This window comes from Hylobates moloch, unplaced genomic scaffold (assembly GCF_009828535.3).
Source record: "Hylobates moloch isolate HMO894 unplaced genomic scaffold, HMol_V3 SCAFFOLD_17, whole genome shotgun sequence".
In the NCBI taxonomy this organism is placed as follows: Eukaryota; Metazoa; Chordata; class Mammalia; order Primates; family Hylobatidae; genus Hylobates; species Hylobates moloch.
In genome coordinates this window covers 45106807-45133782 of record NW_026652292.1, presented here as the reverse complement: position 1 = coordinate 45133782, position 26976 = coordinate 45106807, and the positions used below count along the sequence as shown (strand labels likewise).

General features: G+C 35.7%; 1 protein-coding gene across 4 annotated transcripts in view; it reads right to left on the bottom strand.

The window, feature by feature from the left end:
- Positions 1 to 26976, bottom strand: part of GABRA2 (gamma-aminobutyric acid type A receptor subunit alpha2) — a 142674-nt gene that overhangs the window by 41772 nt on the left and 73926 nt on the right. For all 4 annotated transcript variants that reach the window (XM_032135385.2, XM_032135386.2, XM_032135382.3 and 1 more), the window contains 4 exons: positions 21144 to 21364; positions 18804 to 18886; positions 14201 to 14344; positions 12101 to 12253 (listed from right to left, as the gene is read on the bottom strand). In XM_032135385.2, coding sequence (XP_031991276.1) covers positions 12101 to 12253; positions 14201 to 14344; positions 18804 to 18886; positions 21144 to 21364 — 601 coding nt within the window. The remainder of the gene's footprint in view (positions 1 to 12100; positions 12254 to 14200; positions 14345 to 18803; positions 18887 to 21143; positions 21365 to 26976) is intronic.

Sequence of the window (26976 nt, the reverse complement as noted above, 5' to 3'; positions counted from 1 at the left end):
TCCACGATTATTGTGATGGTTGATACTGAGTGTCAACTTGACTGGATTGAAGGATGCAGAGTATTGTTTCTGGGTGTGTCTGTGAGGGTGTTGCCAAAGGAGATTAACATTTGAGTCAGTGGGCTGGAAAGGGCAGATCCACCATTAATCTAGGTAGGCAAGACCTAATAAACTGCCAGCGTGGCTAGATTAAAAAGCAGGCAGAAAAACATGAAGTATATAGGCTGGCTTAGCCTCCCAGCCTATGTATTTCGCCCATGCTGGATGCTGTCTGCCCTCAAACTTCGCGCTCCAAGTTCTTCAGCTTTGGGTCTCAGACTGGCTTCATTGCTCCTCAGCTTGCAGACAGCCTATTGTGTGACCTTGTGATCATGTGAGTTAATACTATTAATAAACATACATACATATATATATATATATATATATACGTATATATATCCTATCGGTTCTGTCCCTCTAGAGAATGCTGACTAATACAGACTTTTGTGCCAGGAGTGTTTATAAAGGAATAGAATACTAAGGATGCAGTTCTTTCATCGGTTTTGAGATTTCTGGAGTTGACTGTTTAATATAATTAGACCCCAAAATGCTAAGGACTGTACTTCTAATAGTATGGAGAACACTGATGATCCTTGGCATGAACTGCTTAGCTAGTTATGCCAAATAAATGCATTTGATACCCCTGATTCATGGCTAGATAGAGGCAAAGAGTTTAGGGACTCTATACATAATACCTTTGACTAAATGTGGAGAACCAAGAAACATAAAGAAGTTGGTTGTTTGCTCCTGAGTTCACTGGACAAAATGATGAAAAACAAATGATGAACTCAGGGATTCTAACTCGGGGCTTCAGAAGCAGATACTGAGCCTCAAATCCGCTAAGATTGCCCTGAGAGTCTTATCTCCTGTAGACAAAGAGCTGAAATAGTGAAAAATCAGACACAAGCTCTTATCATGCAAGTGGCTGACCTGCAACAAAAGGTGCATGTAGAGCCTCACCAGGTGTCTACTGTTAAAGTGAGGGCATTGATTAGAAAAGAATGGAACACTGCAACTTGGAATGAAGATGTGTGGGAGGACGCTGATGAAGCTGAGAACACGGAGCTTGTAAACTCTGATGAATGGGATAATGGTGGAAGAAACGTAGAGTTGGATCAGGCTGAATTTGTCAATTTGGGCACACTAAGTAGAGATTCTGCATTTACTGTTGCAGCTCAGGGAGTTAAAAAAGGTTCTAAGAGTTTATTTGATTGTTTAGCTGAAATATGAGTTAAAAGATGGCCCACTGTGAGTGAGCTGGGAATGCCTGATCTCTCTTGGTTTAATGCAGAGGAAGGGATCCAAAGGCTTAAGGAGATTGGGATGGTGGAGGGGATAAGTCACTTTAGACCTACTCATCCCAGCTGGGAAGGCCTAGAAGATATACCTCTGACCAGTGCTTTGCAAAATAGATTTGTGAGGGCAGCACCTCCATCTTTGAAGAGCCCTATAATTGTTCTTCTCTGTATGTCAGATCTAACAGTGACAATTGCAGTCACTCAACTACAAAATTTAAATATAATGGGAATAATTGGATCCCAAGTTGGCAGGGGCCAAGTAGTGGCACTCAACCCTCAAAGGCAAGGTGAGTGGAGCTACTGTAATGGACAGCAGAGGCACAACAGCAATCAGAATAGTCTGAATCGTGTAGAGCTCTGGCATTGGCTAATTAATCATGGTGTCTCTGTAAGTGAAATTTAGAGAAAGCCTACTGCATTCCTATTTAGTTTATATAAGCAGAAAACTTCCGAGTTGAATGGACAAAAGACTAATTTGGAATTATAAAAACAGAGAATCATGGTGCCTCAGTTTCCAGACTTAAGCCAGTTTACAGAGCCAGAACCCCTTGAATGGAGGGGGGTCCCATTGAGAAAGGACCCCACCACACTACCGACAATTCATGCCATTAATCTTTCTCACATCCTTCCCCAAGGAGACCTCTGGCCTTTTACCAGGGGAGCTGTGCATTGGAGAAATGCAAATAATCAGACAATTCAGGGACTACTGGACACAGGCTCTGAGTTGACGTTGATTCCAGAGGATCCAAAACGTCACTGTGGTCCTCCAGTTAAAGTAGGGGCTTATGGAGGTCAGGGAATTAATGGAGTTTTAACTGAGATCTGACATACAGTTTGTCCAGTCAGGCCCTGGACTCATCCTATGGTCATTTCCACACTGCCAGAATGTATAATTGCCACAGACACACTTTGCAGCTGGCAGAACCCACACATTGGCTCCCTGACTGGTAGAGCGAGCACTATTATGGTAGAAAAGGCCAAATGTAAGCCATTACAGCTGCCTCTACCTAGAAAAATAGTAAATAAAAAACAATATCACATTCCTGGAGGAACTGCAGAGATTAGTGCCACCATCAAGGACTTGAAAAAGGTAGGGGTGGTGACTCTCACCACATCCCCATTCAAGTCTCCTATTTGGCCTGTGCAGAAGACAGATGGACCTTAGAGAATGACAGTGGATTATCATCAGCCTAAGTGATGACTCCAGTTGCAACTACTGTACCAGATGCTGTTTCATTGCTTGAACAAATTAACACATCTCCTGGTACCTGGTATGCAGCCATTGACTCAGCAAATGCCTTTTTCTCCATTCCTCTCCATAAGGCCCAGAAGAAGCAATTTGCCTTCAGCTGGCAAGGCCAGCAACACCCCTTTACTTTCCTACGTCAGGGGTATATCAACTCTCTGGCTATGTGTCATAATCTTATTCAGAGAGAAACTAATCACTTTGGCTTCCACAGGATATCACACTGGTCCATTATATTGATTACACTATGCTGATTGTAACCAGCAAGCAAGAAGTAGCAAATATACTGAACTTATTGGTGAGACGCTTGTGTGCCAGAGGATGAAAAATAAATCCAACTAAAATGCAGGGCACTTCTACCTCAGTAAAATTTCTAGGGGTCCAGTATTTTGAGATATTCCTTCTAAGGTGAAGGAAAAGTTGCTGCATTTGACCCCTCCTACAACCAAGAAAGAGGCACATTGCTCAGTGGACCTATTTAGATTTTGGAGACAACACATTCCTCATTTTGGTGTGTCACTCCGTCCCATTTATTGAGTGACCTGAAAGGCTGCCAGTTTTGAGTGGCATTCAGAACAGAAGAAGGGTCTGCAACAGGTCCAGGCTGCTGTGTAAGCTGCTCTGCCACTTGGGCCATATGACCTAGCAGATACAATGATGCTTGAGGTGTCGGGGCAGATAGGGATGCTGTTTGGAGCCTTTGACAGACCCCCATAGTTGAACCCCAACGGACATCTCTAAGATTTTGGAGAAAAGGCCCTGCCATCTTCTGCACATAACTACTCTTTTTTTTGACAGACAGCTCTTGGCCCATTACTGGGCTTTGGTATAACATGAACATTCGACTATGGGTTATCAATTCACCATGTGACCTGAACTGCCTATAATGAACTATCTGCCTTCCGACCCATCTAGCCATAAAGTGGGTCATGCACAGCAGCACTCCATCATCAAATGGAAGCAATATGCATGTGATCAGTCTCAAGCTGGTCCTGAAGGCACAAGTAAATTACATGAGGAAGTGGCTCAAATGCCCATGGTCTCCACTCCTGCCACCCTGCCTTTTCTCTCCCAGCCTGCATCGATGGCCTCATGGGGAGTTCCCTATGATCAGTTGACAAAGGAAGAGAAGACTTAGGCCTGGTTCACAGATGGTTCTGCACAATATGCAGGCACCACCCAGAAGTGGACAGCTGCAGCACTGCAGCACAAGTTCTAGGACATCCCTGAAGGACAGCAGTGAAGGGAAATCTTTCCAGTGGGCAGAACTTCGAACTGTGCATCTGGTTGTGTACTTTGCATGGAAGGAAAACTGGCCAGATGTGCAATTATATACTGATTCATGGGCTGTAGCTAATGGTTTTGCTGGATGGTCAAGGACTTGGAAGAAGCATGATTGGAAAATTGGTGACAAAGAAATTTGAGGAAGAGGTATGTGGATGGACCCCTCTGAGTGGTTAAAAACTGTGAAGATATTTTTATCCCAGTAAGTACTCACCAACGGGTGACCTCAGCAGAAGAGGATTTTAAAAATGAAGTGGATATGATGATCTGGTCTATGGACACCACCCAGCCTCTTTCCTCAGCCACCCCTGTCATTGCCCAGTGGGTCCATGGCCAATGTGGCCATGATGGCAGAGATGGAGCTTATGCGTGGGCTCAGAAACTTGGCCTTCCACTCACCAAGGCTGACCTGGCTACAGTCACTGCTGAGTACCCAATTTGCCAGCAGCAGAGACCAACACTGAGCCCTCGATGTGGCACCATTCCTTGGGGTGATCAGCCCAGCTACCTGGCGGCAGTTTGATTTTAATGGACCTCTTCCATCATGGGAAGGGCAGATGTTTGTTCTCACTTGAATGGACACTTATGTCGGATAGGGGTTTGCCTATCCTGCACGCAATGCTTCTGCCAAGACTATCATCTGTGGACTCATGGAATGCCTTATCCACCATTATGGTATTCCACACACTGTCTCTGACTAAAGCACTCACTTTATGGCTAAATAAGTGAGGCAGTGGGTTCACGCTCATGGAATTCATTGGTCATACCATCTTCCCCATCATCCTGAAGCAGCTGGATTGATAGAATGGTGGAATGACCTTTTGAAGTCACAATTACAAAGCCAACTAGGTGACAATACTTTGCAGGGCTGGGGCAAAGTTCTCCAGAAGGCCATGTATGCTGTGAATCAGCATCGAATCAGCATCTCATATATGATACTGTTTTTCCCATAGCCAGGATTCATAGGTCCAGGAATCAAGGGGTGGAAGTAGAAGTGGCACCACTCACCATCAATCCTAGTGATCCACTAGTAAAATTTTTGCTTCCTGTTCCCGTAACATTACGTTCTGCAGGCCTAGAGATCTTAGTTCCAGAGGGAGGAATGTGGGCACCAGAGGAAACATCAATGATTCCTTTCAATTAGAAGTTAAGATTGCCACCTGGACACTTTGGGTTCTTGCTATCTTTAAGTCAACAGACTAAGAAGGGACTTACATTATTGGCTGGGGTCTATCAAGATGAAATCAGTCTACCACTCCATAGCAGAGGTAAGGAAGAGCATGCATGTAATACAGCAGATCCATTAGGGCATCTCTTAGTATTACCATGCCCTGTGATTAAGGTCAGTGGGAAATTATAACAACCCAATCTAGGCAGGACTACAAATGGCCCAGACACTTCAGGAATGAAGGTTTGGATTAATCTACTAGGAAGAAAAACGAAACAAAACCTGCTGTGGTGCTTGCTGAAGGCAAAGGAAATACAGAATGGGTAGTAGAAGAAGGTAGTCATCAATACCAACTATGACCACTTGGCCAGCTGCAGATACAAGGACTTAATTGCCATGACCATTTCCTCTTTCTTTTGTTAAAAATATATTTGTGCATGTATACACCTGTACAAAGAAAATGTCTTCATTTTGTTCTCATTTTCCTTTATCACTCGGCAGAAGATTTATTGACCTCATATTGTTAATTTGATGTAGTCACATTTGGGTTGGGGATTGGTGCACTTCTGGTTGTACGAAATATAGTTGTATTACCTTAGGTGTAATTATGACCTTACTATTGTCTTTATTTGAAGAATACCTATGATCTCAGGAGATGTGTATGGGATCCAGTTGACAAAGGGTGGACTTGTGATGGTTAATACTGAGTGTCAACTTGATTGGATTGAAGGATGCAAAGTATTGATCCTGGGTGTGTCCATGATGGTGTTGCCAAAGGAGATTAACATTTGATTCAGTGGACTGGGAGAGGCAGATCCACCATTTATATGGGTAGAAACCATCTAATCAGCTGCCAGCACAGCCAGAATATAAAGCAGGCAAAAAAAAACGTGAAAAGATTAGACTGGCTTACATCTCCTAGCCTACATCTTTCTCCTGTGCTGGATGCTTCCTGTCCTCAAACATCAGACTCCAAGTTCTTCAGCTTTGGGACTCAGACTGGCTCTCCTTGCTCCTCAGCTTGCAGTTGGCCTATTGTGGGACCTTGTGTTCATGTGAGTTAATGCTACTTAATAAACTCACATATATATGGAGAACTGATATACGTATATATCAGTACTGTCCCTCTAGAGAACCCTGACTAATACAATTATCTAATTTGTTGGTGTGATATCGTTATTTATAATCCCTAGTAATGTCCCTACTTTCTGATTTTAGGTTTTGAGTTTTCTCTCTTTTTCTGAGGTAGTCTAACTGAAGATTTGTCAATTCTGCAGATATTTTCTAAGAACCAACTTTTGGTCTTGTTGATGACATTTTTTTTTTATTCTACATTTCATTTACCTCTGCTCTAATCTTTATTATTTCTTTTATTCTACTGTCTTTGGGTTTAGTTTGTCCTTATGTTTTTATTCCCTTAGAGTGTAAAGTTATTTATTCGAGATCTTCCATATTTTTTAATGTAGGCATTTATAGCTACAAATTTTCCTTTGAGCTTGACTTCACTGCATCTCATAAATTTTGGTATGCTGTGTTTTCATTTTAATTTCCCTCAAAGTATTCTATAATTTCCCATGTGATTTATTATTTAATCCATTGGTTGTTTAAGAGTGTGTTGTTTGATTTCCACATACTGGTAAAATTTCCAGTTTTCATTCTACAGTTATTTCTAGCTTTATTCCAATGTGTTGAGAGAAGAGGCTTTGTATTATTTCAACTTTCTAAAACTTATTGAGAATTCCTTATAGTCTAATATAGGTTCTATTCTAAAAAATGTTTCATGTTCATTTGAGAGGAATGTGTAATTGCTGTTTTTGAATTGTAATTATTTTTCTTTCACCGTCTCTTCTGCATTTTCTTGTTTCCCAATTTTATTATTCCAAGATTATCTCTTTGTAATTGTGCTCATCTTTTTATTAATGTTCTTTGTTTACATTTCCTATGTGTTCTTTTAAAACTCTTGACATATATTTTTCTTACAGAGGCAATCTTTATAGTTCTGTATATGCATGGGTGTATGTGGGCTTTGTTTTGTTTTATTATACTCACAATAGTGGAAACACATTTGATGATGCTTAGAATTGAACTTGTTCTAATTTTTTGACATTGTTCATTTAGAAAGTTTAATTTGGAGAGGTTGTCCATTGCTATAGATCACTTTATTGTCCCTCCACCCACTTATCTGTCATTTGTTTATCACATATTTTATAGCACTTAGAATGTCCCAGGCTCTTTGTTAATAACTGTGTGTAGAAACTCTCAGTCTGAAGAATGAGAAATTGATGTAAACAGAATTACCATAATGAAATTTAATTTATGCCATGATATAGGCATTTACAAAACACCATAAGAGAACAATGGAAGGGGAGCTTTTTTAGAAATGTTTAGGGCACTAACTGGTGAAGATATTAGTGTATTAATATATCGTATGTGCCTCACATTGAAAATTGTGTATCAGCTAAAATTGTAGACCATTATTATCTTGGAATTTTCAAAATTCTAGTATAATACCTAGGTTTAATTGCTAAATATAGTGAAGGCATATTATTTCTTAAATGCACAGCTTTTAAAAGATCATATACATATATTATATGATTATTAGAATCATATATTCTAATTATGATTATTAGAATTATATTCTACATAATTCAATTATGAGTCATAAAAATATCACCTTTTTGTTCACTGAGCTTCAAATATTCTGTAATAAAATGGAATAAATAGATCATAAGCATGTGTAATATTAGTACAGAGGAAACATGAATGACATTGTAATAACAAGCAAATGTTTATAACCCTAAGTTAAATTTGTTTTGGCAGACATATCCTAATTTAAAATTTTTATTCCTGAATTTAAAAAAATTATATAAGTGCATACGCTTTTTTAAAAATTGCTCTTTTTACTATCCTCTTCATTCACTCCTCTTCTTACTCCTTTATTTCTGATGCATGTTGTGTTTGTTTAGTTCTTTCTAAAATTTTCCCATCAAATGTAGTCTGCAAAACAGTTTTATTGTTAATCTTACACAACTTGGTTGCAATTTTAACTCACTACAGTATCTTGAGGTTATTTACCCTTTGAATCATGTTTATAGTTAGTGGCATAGTCTCTAAGCAAACTTCTTCCTCCAATAGTGTAATAATAAAAAGCATATTTCCAAGATTGAAAAAAGATATGTGTTTGTTAAACAGCCAGATGAAACTCTGGAAAGAGGAAAGTACCAACAAAGTCTGCTTTGCGTTGCTTATTACATGTTGGAGAATTGGGTTTCTTTTTTTTTTTTTTTTTTTGTCTACTCAACCACATTACAAGTATTTTCTTTAGGTAATTGTTCATCTGAAATTCTTCCCTCTTCTATAGATATGTTCAATTTCCTTATTCTTTCTTGATCCCTCCCCCTTAAAGGACAGTCATGACAGCAGTATATGTAGTTTAAGGAACTTAAGGCTTGGAGTAAAGCTCTGCTTTAAGGTCTTAGACAAGATACCTAAAATTTTACAGTCTCATTTCTTTCCTCCTTAGAAAAGAGATATTATAGTCTACTTCATTGGAAAAATAATAAGTAAAGAAGTATGCAACATGAATAGCATGTGGCTTATTATAAAGTAGTTCCCCATGTTGTTCAAATTCTCATGTTAATAATTATGTATTAATAATAATAATGATAACAATGACTCACCTTTCTGTATAGCTGTCTTAATCTTTCTCTTCTTCCAAATTTATTATATGCTCAGCTTTTTTCCTTTCTCATTTCTTATTTCCATTTCAATCCTATTTCACTCCAAAGCAACTTTACTAATATAATTCCTGACCATCAGTAACCTTCTACTAGTCAGATTCATTCAATGCATTTTAGACTTACTGGTACACATTTGATATCATATATTCGGTATGGATCTGTGTGTGTGTGTGTGCGTGCATGTTTTGAGATGTTGAAATTAACATCTTTTCCTTTTAGAAAATTGTCATCCCCTGGTTTCCTTCCTTATTTTCTGGTCATTCCAATTAGTTCCTTTTTATTCTGCAATTTTAGGATTTTTAAAGATTCCGTCCTCTAATCTCACACTCACCCACCTAATTTTTCTTGGAGATAAGTTCTAGACTTATAAGTTCTATCATCTTGTCACTAATGATTTTCATATTTATCAATAGTTTCCACTATTCATCTGTGTTCCAGATACTTACTTCTATTGTCTACTGAACATAAAATTGATAGTATAAGGAACATCAAAATACACATAACTCAAACTACAATCAGTTTTCCTATTTGCCCTTCTGTCTTCATTTCTTATTTTATTAATAGCAACGTTATCCAACTAAATTATCCAAGAAAAATTCTACATGTTAGCCTAAATTATTCTTTTTTCTATAATTGTTATATATGTTCACCAAATCTATTGATTCTCTCTCTCAAACATCTTTTGATCCTTTTCTTTCTTCCTTTTTATACTGTCTTCTTTTAAAATAACCTAATAATTTCTCGTATGAACTATTTTAGTAGCCTCTTAACTTTCCCCTACCTCTCGTAATTTCTGTTTTTCAATTCATTCGCTGCAAAAATGTCATATCTTTCTAAAATACAAATAGGATCAGATTAATAATAAGAATAATAGCTTTAGTTAGGCAAGATAAATTAGATCTGGAGATCTACTACATAGCATGTGCCTATAGCTAACAACAATGTTTTATCTTAAAAATTGCTATGAGGGTAGATCTTATGTTAAGTATCCTTACCCTCCCTCCCTCCACTCAACTCAATAATAATAAAGAAGGTGGGAAAAAATTTGGGGAGGTAATGAATACATCTATACCTTTGAGGATGGTGATAGTTTCACAGATGTATTCTATTCCCCAAATTCAAAGAGTTGTATACATTAAATATGTACAGATTTTTACATGTCAATCAACCTCAACAAAATGGTTTTGAAAAAGAATGGCTAACAATTATATACCATGTATTAAATGCTAGGCATTGTTCTGACAGCTTTAGACGAGTTATGGTCCAAAACACCATAGTGACTTGCTATAACCTGTTAAAATAAAAGTACATTTTATTACGATGACCTATAAGGTCCTTCTCATCTAGGCCTCAAACTATTTTCTATCTAGATCTCCACTGCCACTGAAACAGCTCCCTATCGATGAACACATCATTTTCTTTCATCTCTTAATGTCACTGTACAATCTATTCTTTTGAGCTAGGATTCCTGCCCCATCTCATCTGCCTGGGAAACTCCTACTCATCTTCCAAGTCTCAGCTCAAATGGTAACTCAGCCACTTACTCAGCTCTAGGAAGGATCCATGCTGCTGTTTTCTATGATAACTTGTCTATGCCTCTTTTACAAGACCTTTACCTTATTACCCTTCCTGATTATACAGTGCCATCCACTATACCAAGTAATTGAATTCACTGACTATATTTTATCACATTTGCATCTCTAGGGCCTGGTACAGTATCTAACAAAATAAGTCCTCAATAAAACTTTCCTAAATGAATGAGTGGACCAAACACAAAAAGGTAATCTACTTTGTTACAAAACGTGCTTGGCCCCATTCATATATCTATATATCCAAAAAGCAGTAACCAAATTCCTCTGCATGGTTTCTATCAAGAAAATGAACTTTGTTATTAAATAAAGTCATGGAATGAATAATATACCACTCCTTTCCATTTTATTCTTTTTTTTTTTTGAGACATAGTCTTGCTCTGTCACTCAGGCTGGAGTGCAACAGCCTGATCATAGCTCACGATAGCCTCAATCTCCCACGTTCAAGCGATCCTCCTGCCTCAGCCTTCCAAGTAGCAGCAACTATATGTGTGCCACCAAGCTTGGCTGATTTTTTTTTTAGAGAGACAGGGTCTTGCTATATTGCCCAGACTGGTCTCCAACTCCTGGTCTCAAGAGATCCTCCCTTCTTGGCCTCCAACGTGCTGGGACTACAGGCATGAGGGATTGCACCAACTTCTCTCTCATTTAAAGTACTAATATCTTTAGTCATCTCAAAACAAAACCAAAATAAACATATAAAGTCTAGCTATATGGAATTCCATTACTCTAAATTTAAAAATTCCCCTCCCTAGTTTTATTCAAGAAAATCAAACACTCTAATAAAAGTGAAAGAGGTCTCTCTTCCTCCCTCTCTTTGTACCTCTGTTTCTAACTTAAAATTGTAAGATCATCACTCTTCATCTAAAAACAACAGAAAAATATAGGAAGCCTAGAAATATGGTAGTGAGACTGTAAATTAAAACTTCTAAGAAAATTCTTCTTGTGGGGGGCTCCAAAATGCTATTCTAGGGAAAACACATTTTGAATAATCCCCTCCCGTCTTTCTTACCATACCTTTTTCCACTTGTTCTTCTCCTGGCTTATATGTACCAAGCTGCTCACATGTAAATATGATGGGCTACTGCACTTCTGCTTTCCTCAAACTGCTCTCTCTGCCTAGAGAACCCTCTTTCTTGTTCTTCTTGGGAGGTACCTATTCACTAGCATTTGGTTCACAGCCATCTCCTCCTAAAGACTTTTATAAACTTTCCCCCAACTTTCTTCCTTCAGCCCCTATTTTACCTTGTGCTGACTTTTGTAATGGTGACTAGAACACATCATTGTATTTCTTGGCCTATAAATCTGTCTAAACGCCTCTTTAAGGCAGGCCCCACGCCATATTTATTTCTGTATCCTTAGCGCTTATCAAAAATACGTAGTAGGTGTTTGATCACAGCAACAATAAAGAGCTATCATTTTTTGAGCAAAAAAAAAAAAGAAAATTCTCCTTATAGAAATATAGTACAGACAGATGTTGAACAGCAGTATGATTTAACAGAAAGAAGACTAAGTGTGTTTTAAGAATATTTGAGTACTTTTCTATCCTTATATCCCTTCTTAGCAGTGTAGCACTATGTTACCACTCTGAGCCTACTTCCTCACCTATAAGGCAAAAACAATACTCCCTGCCCCACATACTACAAATAATTAGTTTGAGGATCAAGAGAGATGATGTTTTTGAAAGTATGCTATGAAACATAATGCGCTGTACTGCAAAGTGTGTATTCACTCACCAAACACAGTTCTTGCGGGCACAGATTCTCTGTTAAGCCAGAATGAAACTTGGGAGAGAATGACAGTCATGATGCAAGGCAGATAGGTCTGAATCACAAAATACCCAATTTTTCTTTTCAAGTGGAAATGAGCTGTCATTACAGTATATTCACCTGGAAGAAAAATTTAAGAAGCTCAAGGAGTAATAGTCAATAGTTTGAACATTTAGGAAATAGAAGGGATCAGAGGTAGAACAAAAACTGATTTTTTAAAAAATAATATATCACACATATGTCAGGAAATTTATATCACCTTTAAAAGCCTCCTTAGCATAGCATGAGCGTTTAGAAGAGAATTTTAGTACAAGAAACTTGCAGCTCACGTCCCATGATATGGTAGAGATTAAGTACCTCTTACGTAAAATAAGTGGAACTAGAAGTGTTTCAGGGTTTGGATTTTTCAGATTTTGGAAAATCTACATTATTACAAATTGAGCATCCCTAATCAAAATATATAAAATCTAATATGCTCTAATGAGCATTTCCTTTGAGCATCATGTCAGCACTCAAAAAGTTTTTGTTTTTTTTTTTTTGTTTTGGAGCATTTTGGATTTTAGATTTTCAAATTAGAGATGTTCAATTTGTATTTGTTTTCCTCTCTAAGTCATGCTTATTGACCAAAGGAATTCAGAATTCATAAATGCTCTCTGCCAACAGTTTATTTTACTTGGTTAGGCCCTTCATTCCATGGGTATAAACCTCAAGTCTCTGTTTTGATTGTTCTCAGTCCTCTCTGGCTCCAAAAGTATTGATGTCTGGCCACATCTACAAGACTGATATTCTAGCCCACATTTTCCCACTTTTAACCCTGTTGCCAATTCTGAATTTCTCACTGTTATATGTCTGTGCTAATTTGCTTCAGTCACTTCTATCTAATCCTCATATCTACCTTTCTTTCTGCTCCCTGGGTTTTAATTATTGCCAAATGTAAGATAATTAGTCCACACAGCTGTTTTTTTTTTTTTTTTTGTCTTTTAATTTTTATTTATTTATTTATTTATTTTAAAACGAAGGTGGCCCTCAGAGAGGGAATCAGCTTTCTACACAGGCCTGTAGTAATTATCAACATCAAAAGTTGAATAGTTATAAATTATCTAGAATGGGGTGAAAAAATAGAAAACTAAAGACATTATCACTTGTTGGCCGGGCGCGCTGGCTCTCGTCTGTAATCCCAGCACTTTGGGAGGCCGAGGCAGGCTGATCACGAGGTCAGGAGATCGAGACCATCCTGGCCAACAAAGTGAAACCCCGTCTCTACTAAAAATACAAAAATTAGCTCAGCGTGGTGGCGCGCCTATAGTCCCAGCTACTCGGGAGGCTGAGGCAGGACAATCACTTGAACCCAGGAAGTGGAGGTTGTAGTGAGCCCAGATCATGCCACTGCACTCCAGCCTGGTGACAGAGGAAGACTCTCTCTCTCAAAAAAAAAAAAAAAAAAAATCATTTGTCAAAAGGTAAAAATTAAAATTTACTACTCTGAGAAGACACATATGTTGCAAATACATAGTGCATTTTAGGCCAGTGTTTCTCAAACTTCAATGCAACTATTAATCTTGGAATCTTGTTAAAATGTAGATTCTGATTTAATAAGGAGTGGGGCCTAAGATTTCAAATGTCTAAAAAGCTGGAAACCATCACTCTCAGCAAACTATCACAAGGACAAAAAACCAAACACCGCATGTTCTCACTCATAGGTGGGAATTGAACAATGAGAACACATGGACACAGGAAGGGGAACATCACACACCGGGGCCTGTTGTGGGGTGGGGGGAGGGGGAAGGACAGCATTAGGAGATATACCTAATGCTAAATGACGAGTTGATGGGTGCAGCACAGCAACATGGCACATGTATACATATGTAACTAACCTGCACGTTGTGCACATGTACCCTAAAACTTAAAGTATAATAATAATAATAAGAAAAGCTCCCAAGCACAGCCTACGCTGCTAGTTCTTGGACCTCAAGAGCAAAAGATTTTAAACAATCTGACACACTTCCAAGTCCTTTAACCTATTAATATTCTTAGGCACCAGTTTTTTAAAAGACTAATTTTACTAACCTGTACTGGATTTAATTGTCTCCTTTCCAATTGATTGGCCCAGCAGGTCATATTGATTTAACCTAGAGCCATCAGGAGCAACCTGTACTGAATCAGATGCATTGTAAGTCCAAATATAAGTGACCTCTGAAGTTGTATATGCATCTATAGGAAATCAGAAAAAAAATATTTTAAGCATTTTAATAAGAACCATCAATCTAGTGCTACACGAACGGTTGTGTATTTCATACAATCACTATATACTTTCAATATTAATACTTAAACATCACATTTAGGGCAAAAATGTCTCATTTGAATTTACTTCAATATGAGTGTTATGAAGTAGACCAAAAGAGATGATCATACCATGACAGTATATTCATTGCAACCACTTTGAAAGGTGAAGAGCAAATTTTTTGTTAGAGTCTATTACAATCACTGAGCCCTGAGATGATTATAACATCTCCTACAGGCCAAAGGTAGCATATGAAAACACTGTGGTAAACTAAGCTGTTTAGCTTATTTATAAATAGCAATCACTCATGAGATAAAAATCATAATTCAAAATTAGATTAATTAATGTAGCCTAGTTAAGAGTTAAATGAGTTAGCTATCATAATACAATGCATTTCATTAGAATAAAAAGTAATTATTACAGAACATATAAGTTAAACAATAATGCTATACTTGCATCAAGTTGCAAACCCTTTTAAAATCATGCTCATTTTTAAATGAATCAATGCACACAGGTATCACTAGCCTACACATTCATAGCATCCCAGTTAAACTATGGATTGGCAGGAAGAGGAAAAACTGCAACCAGATCAGACATAACTTCCTGATTTATTGGCCAAGGATGCAGAACTTAGCAGAAGTAAGATGACTTCAGAGCTGGCAGGCAGGCAACATAGCTGGTCTTAGCCTTTCTCTGGCAGTGGCATTTTCTTACATCTCTATGCCCCAGTGTGGAACAGATAACCTCTCCATGTAGACAGAGTCCCTCCACAGTTGAATAACAGGTAATTCTTTCTATACTACTGACCTTCTGAAGAACTTCTATGCACTTTTACTCATGAGAATGTTTAGAGATGTAGTTACCCCTAGTTCTTGAGCAAAACTCAGCATCACAGTCACATTACCAATTAAGGGAGAGAAAGTGCCAGTTGTCTCTGGCAATAGTTCTACCTCCAGCTCTCTAGGACACTGGAAATCTCATTCTCTGCAATCTACAACTTTCCTAGCTTTAATAGCACCATACTGTGGTGACTCTGGTTCTGAAATTGATCTAAAGTCTGTGATTGCAAATCAATTTCCACTCAACCATCAGTAACAATAGAGTAAATGATTATGAGTTTGTGTTTTCTATTGACATACCTGGCATTGTCTAACGGCAATGTTGTCTGGTTTTCTGAATGTTGCTACTAAATGTTATTATCAGTGAAACACCATTATCACTACATATACAGTCACCTACATTCACAATTAAATTATATTATGTGAAGCAATTTTTGAAATAGGATTCTAAAAATGTATATGTGTATTTATATATGTATATACTTTTAATAGCAGATAAATGTTCATATGATTTGATATGAATGCATTTTAATTATTCTAAGGTTTAGTTTTCTAATTAATTTCAATTCATTAATCATTAATGATTGATTACACTGAGAAAAATAAAAACCAACATTACTAATATGAATAACTAGCAACTCATTTGTAGACCAAGTGGCTTGTTTTGTTTCCCCCATGAATACATATTCTGGCTCTCTCTTCAATAAAATTTCAAATGGCACAGAATTTAACAAAAAGGTACATCAGATGATCTACTTTACGTTGGAAGGGCCCCACAATACTCTGTAGTTGTCAATAAATTATGAAGTTTTTTTTTTAGTAGAATGACATCACTTTTGAATTATAATGTTTCTTTTAAACATAAATAAGAAAAAATGAAACCCTATAAAAGAGATGAATTTTTAAGGCACTAATGAGATACTGATAGGCAGCAGCGACTCTGTCTGATTCATGCCTATACTTCCAGGACCTGCTACAGTGCCTGACACACAGAAGAAAAAGTCTCAATTCACTCTTACGAGATTAATAAATTAAGTCATAATATTTTAACTATGTTCTTTACTGCTATGGAAGATGGAAATCTAGAGAAAAGCTCAAGAGTTTATTAAAGAAAGTGATTGATTCTTCACATGTCTTTTGAAAAAGCAGTTACTGCACTTCATTATTTAGATAAGAATATAGTTTTGAGATTTTGTGTCTGGTGAAAATAATGCAGCAGAAATTTACGCAACGCAGATTAAAGCCTCTCCCGAAGAGAGGGAGTTATATACATTAACACATATATAAGCCAAGAGGTCATAATAATGTTTCTCATTAAGGTATCAAAGGAGAGAAAGACAGTTTTACAAAATTCATTATAAATTCCACTTGTAAATCAAGCTGCCATTAAATAATCTTGTTTGTGTTAATTAACCCATTTTTGAGTCCTATGTTGCACTAAGCAGATGTATACCAACTGATTCTTAATATTTGGTTACCAGGAAAAATACTTCGAAATTATTTTTAGCTGTCAATTTCTAATCTGAAAGACAAATTACAGCTTCTTTTGCATTAATGAATAGAATATCCCTAGACTTTCATTCAGAAATTCTAAAATCAAGTTAAACAACAAGGAAAAATTTAAAGGTATGCGGCAGTAGGAATAAAACAAAACAAGACTGAATTTAAAATTGTAAGCACACAGAAAAAAAAAAATGCTTCTTTTGATTGAGGACAATGACGAAGTTCCTGAAATACAATCTTTTTGTGGAGTGGGGGTAGGGAAGAAGAGGGCTTTCAAGTAAGGAAGGAATAAATGAATAGAAGAAAAAGTCACAGCTGCTTCTGCCAAACTTTGTTATACCAACATTGTCAGCTATGGCTTGGCTTGTATATTACTCCACACTGGTGACCATACTTTTAATACTTATGCATCAAGCACCTACTACAGGCAAAGACAATAAAATAACACAAAAATTGTTTATTCAGTGTGTCAGAAAATAAATGTGAAGAAAACAAAATTAGTGCTAATTAGTTAAACAAAAAATGCCTAGCAGCAAACTTTATTTGTTGCTCATAGCTCCTTCTGGGTACAGAAAACTATATTCTCAAGCATGTGATATTTCTGCACTCTGTAGATGCAATATAAGAGATTTTTAAATTTCATTTAAGTATTTTCAAGTGTGCTTATTTCATTTTCAGAATCGAGACATCCATCACATCATTTATATTTGATGCCTTAATGACAATACCTTGTCAACTAAAAAAAAAAAGTCCTTCTTACAACCTGATTACATCTTGAATTAATCTTTTCTTTGGTATCAAGGCTTCTCAATTTTTTCTATAATGCCTTTTATGTAATGGAAATAAGTCCTTCTCTGCTGCATCTGTTGTGGTTTTCTCAGCATCATGTTTACATTGTATAACATGATTGACTATCTTAAATAATGTTGGAAGAAATGCCAGTACTGAAGTTATGGTTTCCATGACAATAAAAGAAGGCTTTGCAGTTAAATAAAGAGGAGATTCTCAAAGCAAATTGAGACCTGACACCTTTTGTAAGAACAAGCAAGATTGCAGTTCTTGTACCACAAAAGTATGATCATCAAAATAATTAGAGGGTTTTGCATTCATATGAGCCAGCATTCTTCCGTTTTCTTTTGCTTGATACAGTTTGTGAGGAGAAGGCATACTATTCAGCGATACATAGTTTTAATCAGGTGAGAGTACTGTATTTCTATTCAACAGAGAAGAAAAAGTCAAAAGCTGTTCAGAAGGGACAAAGATGAGGGTGTCAGAAAGAGCACAGTCTCTAAAAAGGTCAGGCAATAGGACACCCTCACACAAGAGGGAGGCTGCTTAGCTGGGTTCACGGGTTTATGCTGAACTACCCAGAATGTCATGTGGGCCTAGGGAGATGATTTGACCTTCCTCCTTTTCAATTATTCTGGAAGTCTGAATGCTTCTGCTTGACATACAAGATATAACCCCTCTGACCTAAAGAAGAGCCAACTGCACAGACCCTTTTCTGAAATGTCCTATGTACATAGAAGGTGCCAGAATGTAGCAATGCAGCTACATTATCTCCTTTAATTTAAGAAATAAAAAAGAAATCCTTCCATTAGTTACAGTAGAAGACAATGACACAGACTAAGCTTCTGTGCATGTCATTTGCAACGGGCTGATTGCCACTTTAATAAACAATAGAATCTGTCCTTTCCAATTCATTCTTAGTTGATGAAAAAGGAACATTTGAGTTTTTAATGTTCTAGCACTTGAAAAAGAAGGTAAATTACAGTCCTTACCTTCAAGGAACTCCTGGTCTGATTTTACACATGTACTAAAACACATAGCAGTAAAAATAAGTGATAATTGTTTAACACCCTGATTAAATTATAATAATATTTGAGAGATGTTCCTTAAGGGCAATTAACATGGCTTTTACTTCCATATCTTATTGACAATTGTTAATCATCTCATAATTTGAGAAAAAAACTAGACAATTGAGCAGTGCTGCTGACTTTCCCTGATATTATTGACCCAAAACATGTAACTTCATCCCTGTACTTACAGCTGCCAAATTTCAGAGGACATGAATGAGCATCCATTGGGAAATCCTCCAAGTGCATTGGGCATTCAGCTTGAACTGTAAGCCTAAAAGTCAAAATTTCACTATTTGTTTAAGTATATTGGTAAGTCAGGAAAAATCACTCGTCATTACTGTCAACAGACTCGATAGAGGTAGAGCCTTAATCACAGCGTTTTATTAGGCTCATTCATATTTAAATAATCTTTTGTTCATTCATGTTTAGGTGATCCCTCAGAAGACATTGGCGTATACAAATTCTGAGTATAACTGAAAATAATAATTAAAAATATACTTTAGCCATTTTAGTTTCTTAAGAAGTGAAGAAATTACATATGCATTTTAAAGAGCTCTTTTCTCATTAAGCTCACTATTAACACTTGAAGTCTTAAGGACCAAAAAAAATCTCTATCATTAAAAGAATGCTATTGTCTCCATTATCTCATCAACAAACATAGAGCAAAATTGATCAAAGGATTCAACATTAGTTCAGAGGAGCTCCCTTCAACATATGTGAATTGTGAATTAATACTGTATACTGCATATATATTCACAGCTATACATATAGTGCTAGATATAAATACATACAAAGATGTATTTCCTAGAAATAACTTTATCAAGTTAAGGTTGTTGGCTAAATTATAAACACAAATTACGGATGTTAAATATATATTTTTCTGTATCTACTTGATTACAACAAAGAGTAGTCATAGATAATTTGATATAATGCAAACTCCAATTATTCCATTTCATGTAAAGACAAAGTAGATATAGCAGGTACTAAATAAAATTTATAGAGAAATCTGTTATAATAAGCAAAGCAAATGTGACCATAATTTGTTATGGCTTAGATTCTAAGAAAATGTTTAAATAGAACCTTAGACAATATATTCCAAAATTATGTATGTCCTGTGCCTGCATTGTATTTAAACCCTAAAGTTTTACTCATTGCCTTAATTCATAGAAATGATCAATGTACAAAGTCAACAGGGGCATTGCATCTGAATATATTGCAAGATTCAGAGGGAGAGGCAGAGGCAGAAAGACTAGCTAGCACTTCCATTTAGGCAATGAACATTTAGTAATGAGTCCTCAGGAAATTTTTCTTTAAAGATCAGAAATAGGACTGTATTGTTGTCCCTTCTTAAATAACTTTCATAACCGAAATCTAACACTTATCTTATGAAATGACAACACATCAAATAACTGGAATACGTGTTTCTGTCTATATATAATGTTGATGTCAGATGTCTGTTTTAAATCTTTTATGAAATATTTTAACTTTAGATTCCACATAATCTTACTAGATTTGTGATTTTTTCTTACATAATACAAGTAACTTATTTTACAAAATTAATTCATGAATATGCTTAAGATGTAATAGGTTTTAGGATCAACAACTATTCATTCTGCAAGAAAATTTTATTAAAGTTTAAATCATATAAACAATGCTATAGGATACTTTTTGAGTTACAAAATGGCAATTTCATATGGTTCAATCTAGTACATGTCTATAGTATCCAATATACTTGTAAGCCTTATTAAATAAAGCTTTCTCTCTGAATTTAAATTAAAGTTATTTTTTCTTTGGAGTAACTTCATAGGGAAAATTAAAATATTAAATTAGGCTGAGTGTGGAGGCTCACGCCTGTAATCCCAGCACTTTGGGATGCCGAGGCAGGTGGATCACTTGAGGCCAGGAGTTCGGGGCCAGCCTGGCCAACATGGAGAAACACTGTCTCTACTAAAAATACAAAAACTAGCCTGGCATGGTGGCACGTGCCTGTAGTATCAGCTACTTGGGAGGCTGAGACAGGAGAATCGCTACAACCCAGGAAGCGGAGGTTGAAGTGAGTCGAGATTGCACCACTGCACTCCAGCCTGGGTAATAGAGCAAGTCTCCATCTCAATAAATGAATAAACAAATTAATTAATTAATTAATTAAGTCTTACTTTGAAATAACAAAAATTTTGATGGAATATCTGATAAGATATTAAAATTGTATGTTGATACAAATAAAATTCAAGTCATTATTAAAAATGTGCTTAATAAAAATGTCATGTGAAGAATAATGAAAAACATCAATTCATAATAATAAAGGCAATTCTTAACATTTAAAGAACGAAGATGAGACTCAAACTCATAAATACTATTTTATATAGTTTTTTTAAATCAAAGCATTTGCAAAGCATATTATGGGTACTTCAGTAATCTGTTAGAAAACACTCAACTTTTGCTAATACTTGACAGCTAGATTGGCTGGTTGTTTAATACATGAAAATTTCTCAGTATCTCAATGCATCACATCAAACCTAAAAACATACCTCATGGTATACAGCAGAGTCCCATCATCCTGAATTCGAAGCAACTTATTTGGCATTGTCATATTATGAGCTACTGATTTTTTCCCATTGTGAAAAAAGGTATCTGGAGTCCAGATTTTGCTAGCCATTAAATTGTTTAGTCGAAGGATGTTCATAGGACCTTTAAATTTTAAACGTTCATCTTTCCATTTTTGTCGAAAGAAAACATCAATTGTATATTCCTGAAATAAAAAACAGAATTTCTTTGAAAATAGTAAATGTTGTAGACACGAGACACTATAAAATTCCAAAATAATATTCTAATTAATTTAAACAGAGCTATATTGAAAGAAAAACATTTTTAATCAGAAAGATTACTCCTTTGGCTTATCAATACATGTTGCCACATACAATGGGATAAAGTACGTCTGTGTATACTATTAGCTATATATTCTTCTGAAAAGAAAAAAAATAAATTCACTTTGGCCTCTTTTAGTTGAACAAGGTCTCAGTCAAACTGCTCCACTGCATCCTGTAGTTTAGAACTGCTTGGAGAGGGGATAAGCTTGGGCAGGGTCTGGTCGAATTATTTTAAGATGCCTATTTCAAGAAAAAATGAGTAGGCAGCTTTCCCAGTAGCAAATAAATAAATAAATAAATAGTTTTCAACAATTAAAAAGAAAAAAACATAACAGAAAAAATTAAAAAGAAAAATTAAAAAATTAAAAAGAAAAAAACAACACTTAAGCACACTGTCAGATCTGTATGAATCATCATCTCCTGTTGCCAAAGAAACTGTAAATTATCATATTTATTTTTTATCCTAAAAAATGGTGAGAACATGATATTGTTAGCAAGACTGTCTTAGGAGATAATTTCAATAAAGTTTATTCATGACATTAGTTGTAATACAAGCAACTTACAAGTTTTTAGAATACTTAAATTATGACTATCTTGCAGGTAAACACCCTCATGTTAAAATGTACTTTAAAATATTGTCACAGACCTGCTAGTGATCATGTCCTCTATTATTTTTCTCCAAATTTTAACTTAGGTGAAACTCTCTTTCTCTCTCTCTCTCTCTCTTTACCTCTCTCTCTCTATCTTTACCCTATCTTTCTTAAGGTAATGTACACATTTTAAATGAGATATGCAATGCACAATTGTGAATACTATTTACAATCCATTGGATGTTAATTTTTTGTCAGTGTATGTTTATATAAACATACTATAAATAATTAAAATGTTCAATTACACACCTGAGATTGGAAATTCAGAAACTGTCCTTTGAGCACAAAACCATAGTTATTACATGTTTGAAAATAAACAATGCAGCGATAGCAATTTTACTAAATTAATTTTTTGCAAAAAAGAACAAATAAAAAGGCCATATACTTATAAAATAGAAAATCATTTGTAGAAATCTGAATCAAATACATGAATCTCAGTGATCCCTCAAAACTTGAAACTGTGATGATACTAACAAGTGAAAATCCTAGGTAATGGCATGTGAGTAGCAAATGAACAGAGGCTCTGGGCTGTTAATCCTTAAGGGAATATTCTATAAGCTTATCCATGCTCACTATCATCTATCTTTTTAATGCTTAACTCTAAACATCAAATGAAACTCTAAAATTAAAAAATAATGAACAAAGGGATGAGTCTTTGCACTGTAAGTTTCATGTAAGTATTTATTTTTTAACTGGGATTCCTCAAATACTAGCCTAAAGTGACTGCATATGATTCTTGCTTACTTTTCCAGGCAAAATTAATGAATTTTAAAACTTTTTATAAAACTTCAAATTCTATACTTCATTTCTGTAAGATGAAGATATGTTTTATCTGTTTCAGAAGCTATTGATATGACAGTCATTTTCTGGAGGTCAACCACATAGGAGATACTTAAAATTTACAAACAGGAAGTTCCAAGTGATTTTTTTTTTACATTTTAATGACGTATTTTACTTATTTATTTTATTTTTTAATAACTTCAACTTTTATTTTAGATATGGGGGCATATGTGCAGGTTTGTTACATGAGCATATTGTGTGATGCTGAAGTTTGGGATACTATCATCCAGAGAGTCAGCATATTACCCAATAGTTAGTTTTCCAACCCTTGTCCTCCTCCCTCCCCGCTCTAGTAATCCCCACTGTCTATCGTTGTCATCTTTATGTCCATGAGTACCCAATGTTTAGCTCCCACTTATAAGTGAGAACATGTATTATTTGATTTTCTGTTACTGCGTCGATTTGCTTAGGATAATGGCTTCCAGCTGCATCTATGTTGCTGCAAAGTGTATGATTTTGTTCTCTTTTAAGGCTTCCTAACATCCCATAGTGTACATGAATTGAATTTTCTTTATCCAATCTGTCATTGATGGACATCTAAATAAATTCCATGTATTTGCTAGCGTGAATAGTGCTGCAATGATCATATGCATGCATGTGTCTTTTTGGTAAAACGATTCATTTTCTTTTGAGATATATAACCAGTAATGGGATTGCTGGGTTGCATGGTAGGTCTGTTTTAAGTTCTTTGAGAAATCTCCAGACTGCTTTCCACAGTGGCTGAACTAATTTACATTCCCAGCAACAGTGTGTAAGTATTCACTTTAGTCTGCATCTGTTTTTTTTTTTTCTAACTTTTTAATAATGGCCATTCTGACTGATATAAGATAGCATCTCATTGTGGTTTTGATTTCCGTTTCTCTGATGATTGGTGATGTGAAGCATTTATTCACCTGTTTGTTGGCTGCTTGTATGTCTTCTTTTACGCAGTGTCTGTTCGTGTCTTTTGCCCACTTTTTAATGAGGTTGTTTGGTTTTACTTGTTGAATTATTTAAGTTTCTTAAAAATTGTTTCCAGAATATTATTTACCTTTGAGGGCTCACAGTGTCCTAGGTGTGTCCTGCCAATCTATCTAGCATAGTTTGAGTCTTTTTCTCCCACCCTCACCATGCAAACTCATGTTATGCTCTAGGCAGTTGTAACAATCCCCACTCCTTGACATTCCTCAAATAGAGCAAGTTCTCCACCTGCCTCAGTCCCTTGAACACCTGCAGAAAAACACAGCCAGCTCTCTTTGTATTTCTATAGAGCTCTTCATTCTTTCAAGATCATCTATTGCAATTGTACATTTGCTTCTCTGCCTTCCGAATAGCTTATAAATCTTCAAGAAAGGGACCATGGCTTTCATTTGTGTTTTATTTTCTTTTTGTTTTCAGACATACACAAGAGTGTAAAGAATATTACAAACACCTTGTAACCATCACCTAGCAGAAATGTCATCACAAATCTTATTGAAGCCCTTCCTCTTCTGTTTATCCCTTCTCAATCACAGCCCCCTAGTCCCTGAGGAAATAAGTATCTTGAATTTAGTGTACACCATTCCCATACATGTACTTTCACATTTAGTACATACACACACACACACACACACACACACATATATATATAGTGTGTCACATTTTAAACATTCATATACACAGTATCATACTTTGTATATTTTTCTGACACTTGCATCTTTTAGCTACTTTGCTGAGATTTACTCATGGCAATATATCTAGCCCTTTGATTCATTTTCACTGCTTTATAGCATTATATTGGAAGACAAACTTCACAATATCGTCATCGTTTTTCCTCATCCTTATTTTTCTTATTTATAATTTGTCACCGTCACAAGCAATATTGCTACAAATATTCTTGTTCAACACTTGTCATACAAAGCTATAAGAAGAGTTACTCTAGACCAGAGGTCAGCAAATTTTTTCCATTAAGGGTTAGTCAATAAACATTTTAGAATTTGTGGGCCATATGGTTAGTATCACAACTATCCAACTCTGCCACTGCAATGTGAAAGCAACCATAGATTGCATAAATGAATGAGCATGGCTATGTTCCAATAAAACTCTGTTTACAAATATAGGCAGCTGACAGCTTCTTTCCCATGGGCTGTAGTATGCTGACACTGCCCTAGACTAAATCTATAAGTAGGATTACTGGAATTTCGTGTGTGTGCATCTTCAAAATAACAAGATATTTTTAAATTGAAATTGTAAGTGGTGTGTTAATTTATATTCTCACTAGAAGTGTATAAATGTTCTTGTTTATGTACAACTTGGTAGAGACAGAATATTTCATTTTAGACATGATTAGTGTGAAACGGGTCATGGTGCAACCATGTGGATTTCTCTGTTAATTAGTAACAAATAATATATGTTCATGTTTATTAAAAATTCTAGTTTTCTCCTCTATAAATTGTCCATTCACTTCATCTACTCAGTTTCCTTTTGGGTTGTCTGTCATTTTCTTACTAAGTTATGATAATTATATAGTTTCTATACTAACACTTTCTTAAAGAATATACAACTCAAGAATAATCACACTAAAGATATACAAAATATCATAAACATATTCCCATATGTTTCTTCAATGGATATAAAAGCTCTGCTTTTTACATGAAGGCCTTAAATTCATCTTGTATTATTGTACATGATATGAGATCAAGGTCCAACTTTTTTTTTCCAATAATAGAAAACTAGCCTTATCGCATTATTTATTGACTGGTCCACTTTTTCCCTATACACATGCAATGGCATTTCTATAATATATCCAGTATCCATATTGGTATGGATCTGTTTCTGATTTCTATTTTGTTTTGATTATTTGCCTATCCATAGTTTAATTCCAAAGTCATTATTATAATAGTTGTATAATAAGGTTTAATTAACAATATTCTCTTTATTGTCCAATTAAAGCTATTTTATAATTTCCATCATGGTTTTTCTTTTTCTTTACATAGAAAACATTTTTAACTGTGTTTTTATATTTCCAAATGTATTGGCTTATTTCATTTATATTTCATCATTAATGTTTGATTTTACTGCAGTTGTAATAAGATATTAGGCACTATAAAATAATTTTTTGCAATTCATTGAATATTTAAGAGATTTTTTGTTATTGAACCTGACCATCTCCATCTTTTCATGATAATTCAGTCCATTTATGCCTATTGTGATTACTAATATTGGGCATGTTCCCAGACTATATTGTTTTTAGCAGTGAATTAAAATTATAAGGATAGAAGAGATAACATATTGGACTTTACATGATCAACCGATAAAAACAAAGGAAAAACTCTACAAAATTAAAAGAAACAATAAAAGAACACACGCAAAAGCCCACACAAAGTAGAAGGGAAGAAAAGTATCAAACTAAAAGAAAATGTAGGAAGTATATAGAAAACAACAATATCAAACGTTACTGAAAGGTCGTAACGGCTTAGAAGTAGAGAGTGTAGAAGGCAGAATGCAATGAGTTGAGGAGTGAACACAGGTACAAGTGAGTAAAGAGTAGAGTTCTCTCCTCCACTCCTGAATTTAAATGCCAGTAAAGGAAATCTAGTTTTGCCAGTAAAACCTAGAGACTAGCTAATATAGGTTAGCTATTGTTGTATTAAAAAAAACACACACACACACAAAATGCAGGAGCTTAAAATAATAACCATTTATTATTAGTTTAGAAGTCATGAGGCTGGAAGTTGGCTGATCTCGCCTGGGTTCAGGTTGACCTTAGCTGAGCTTGCTCATAGTTCTGTGGGTTAGGTGGCCATTGGCTGATCTAGGCTGTCACTGTGTAGGGCTGCTGGAGCAACTCAGCTCAGCAAGAACTATCTCTTGTCCTGCCTCACAGACCACTGGGCTAAACTGGCTTTTCTTTCTCTTGACAATGGCAGAAGTACAAAAGAACAAACTCCAATGCACAGGCCCATTTCAAGCTAGTGCTTGTGTAATATGTTTTAACAGCCCATTGGCTAAAGCAATTTACATAGTTAAATTGATGGATAATTGGT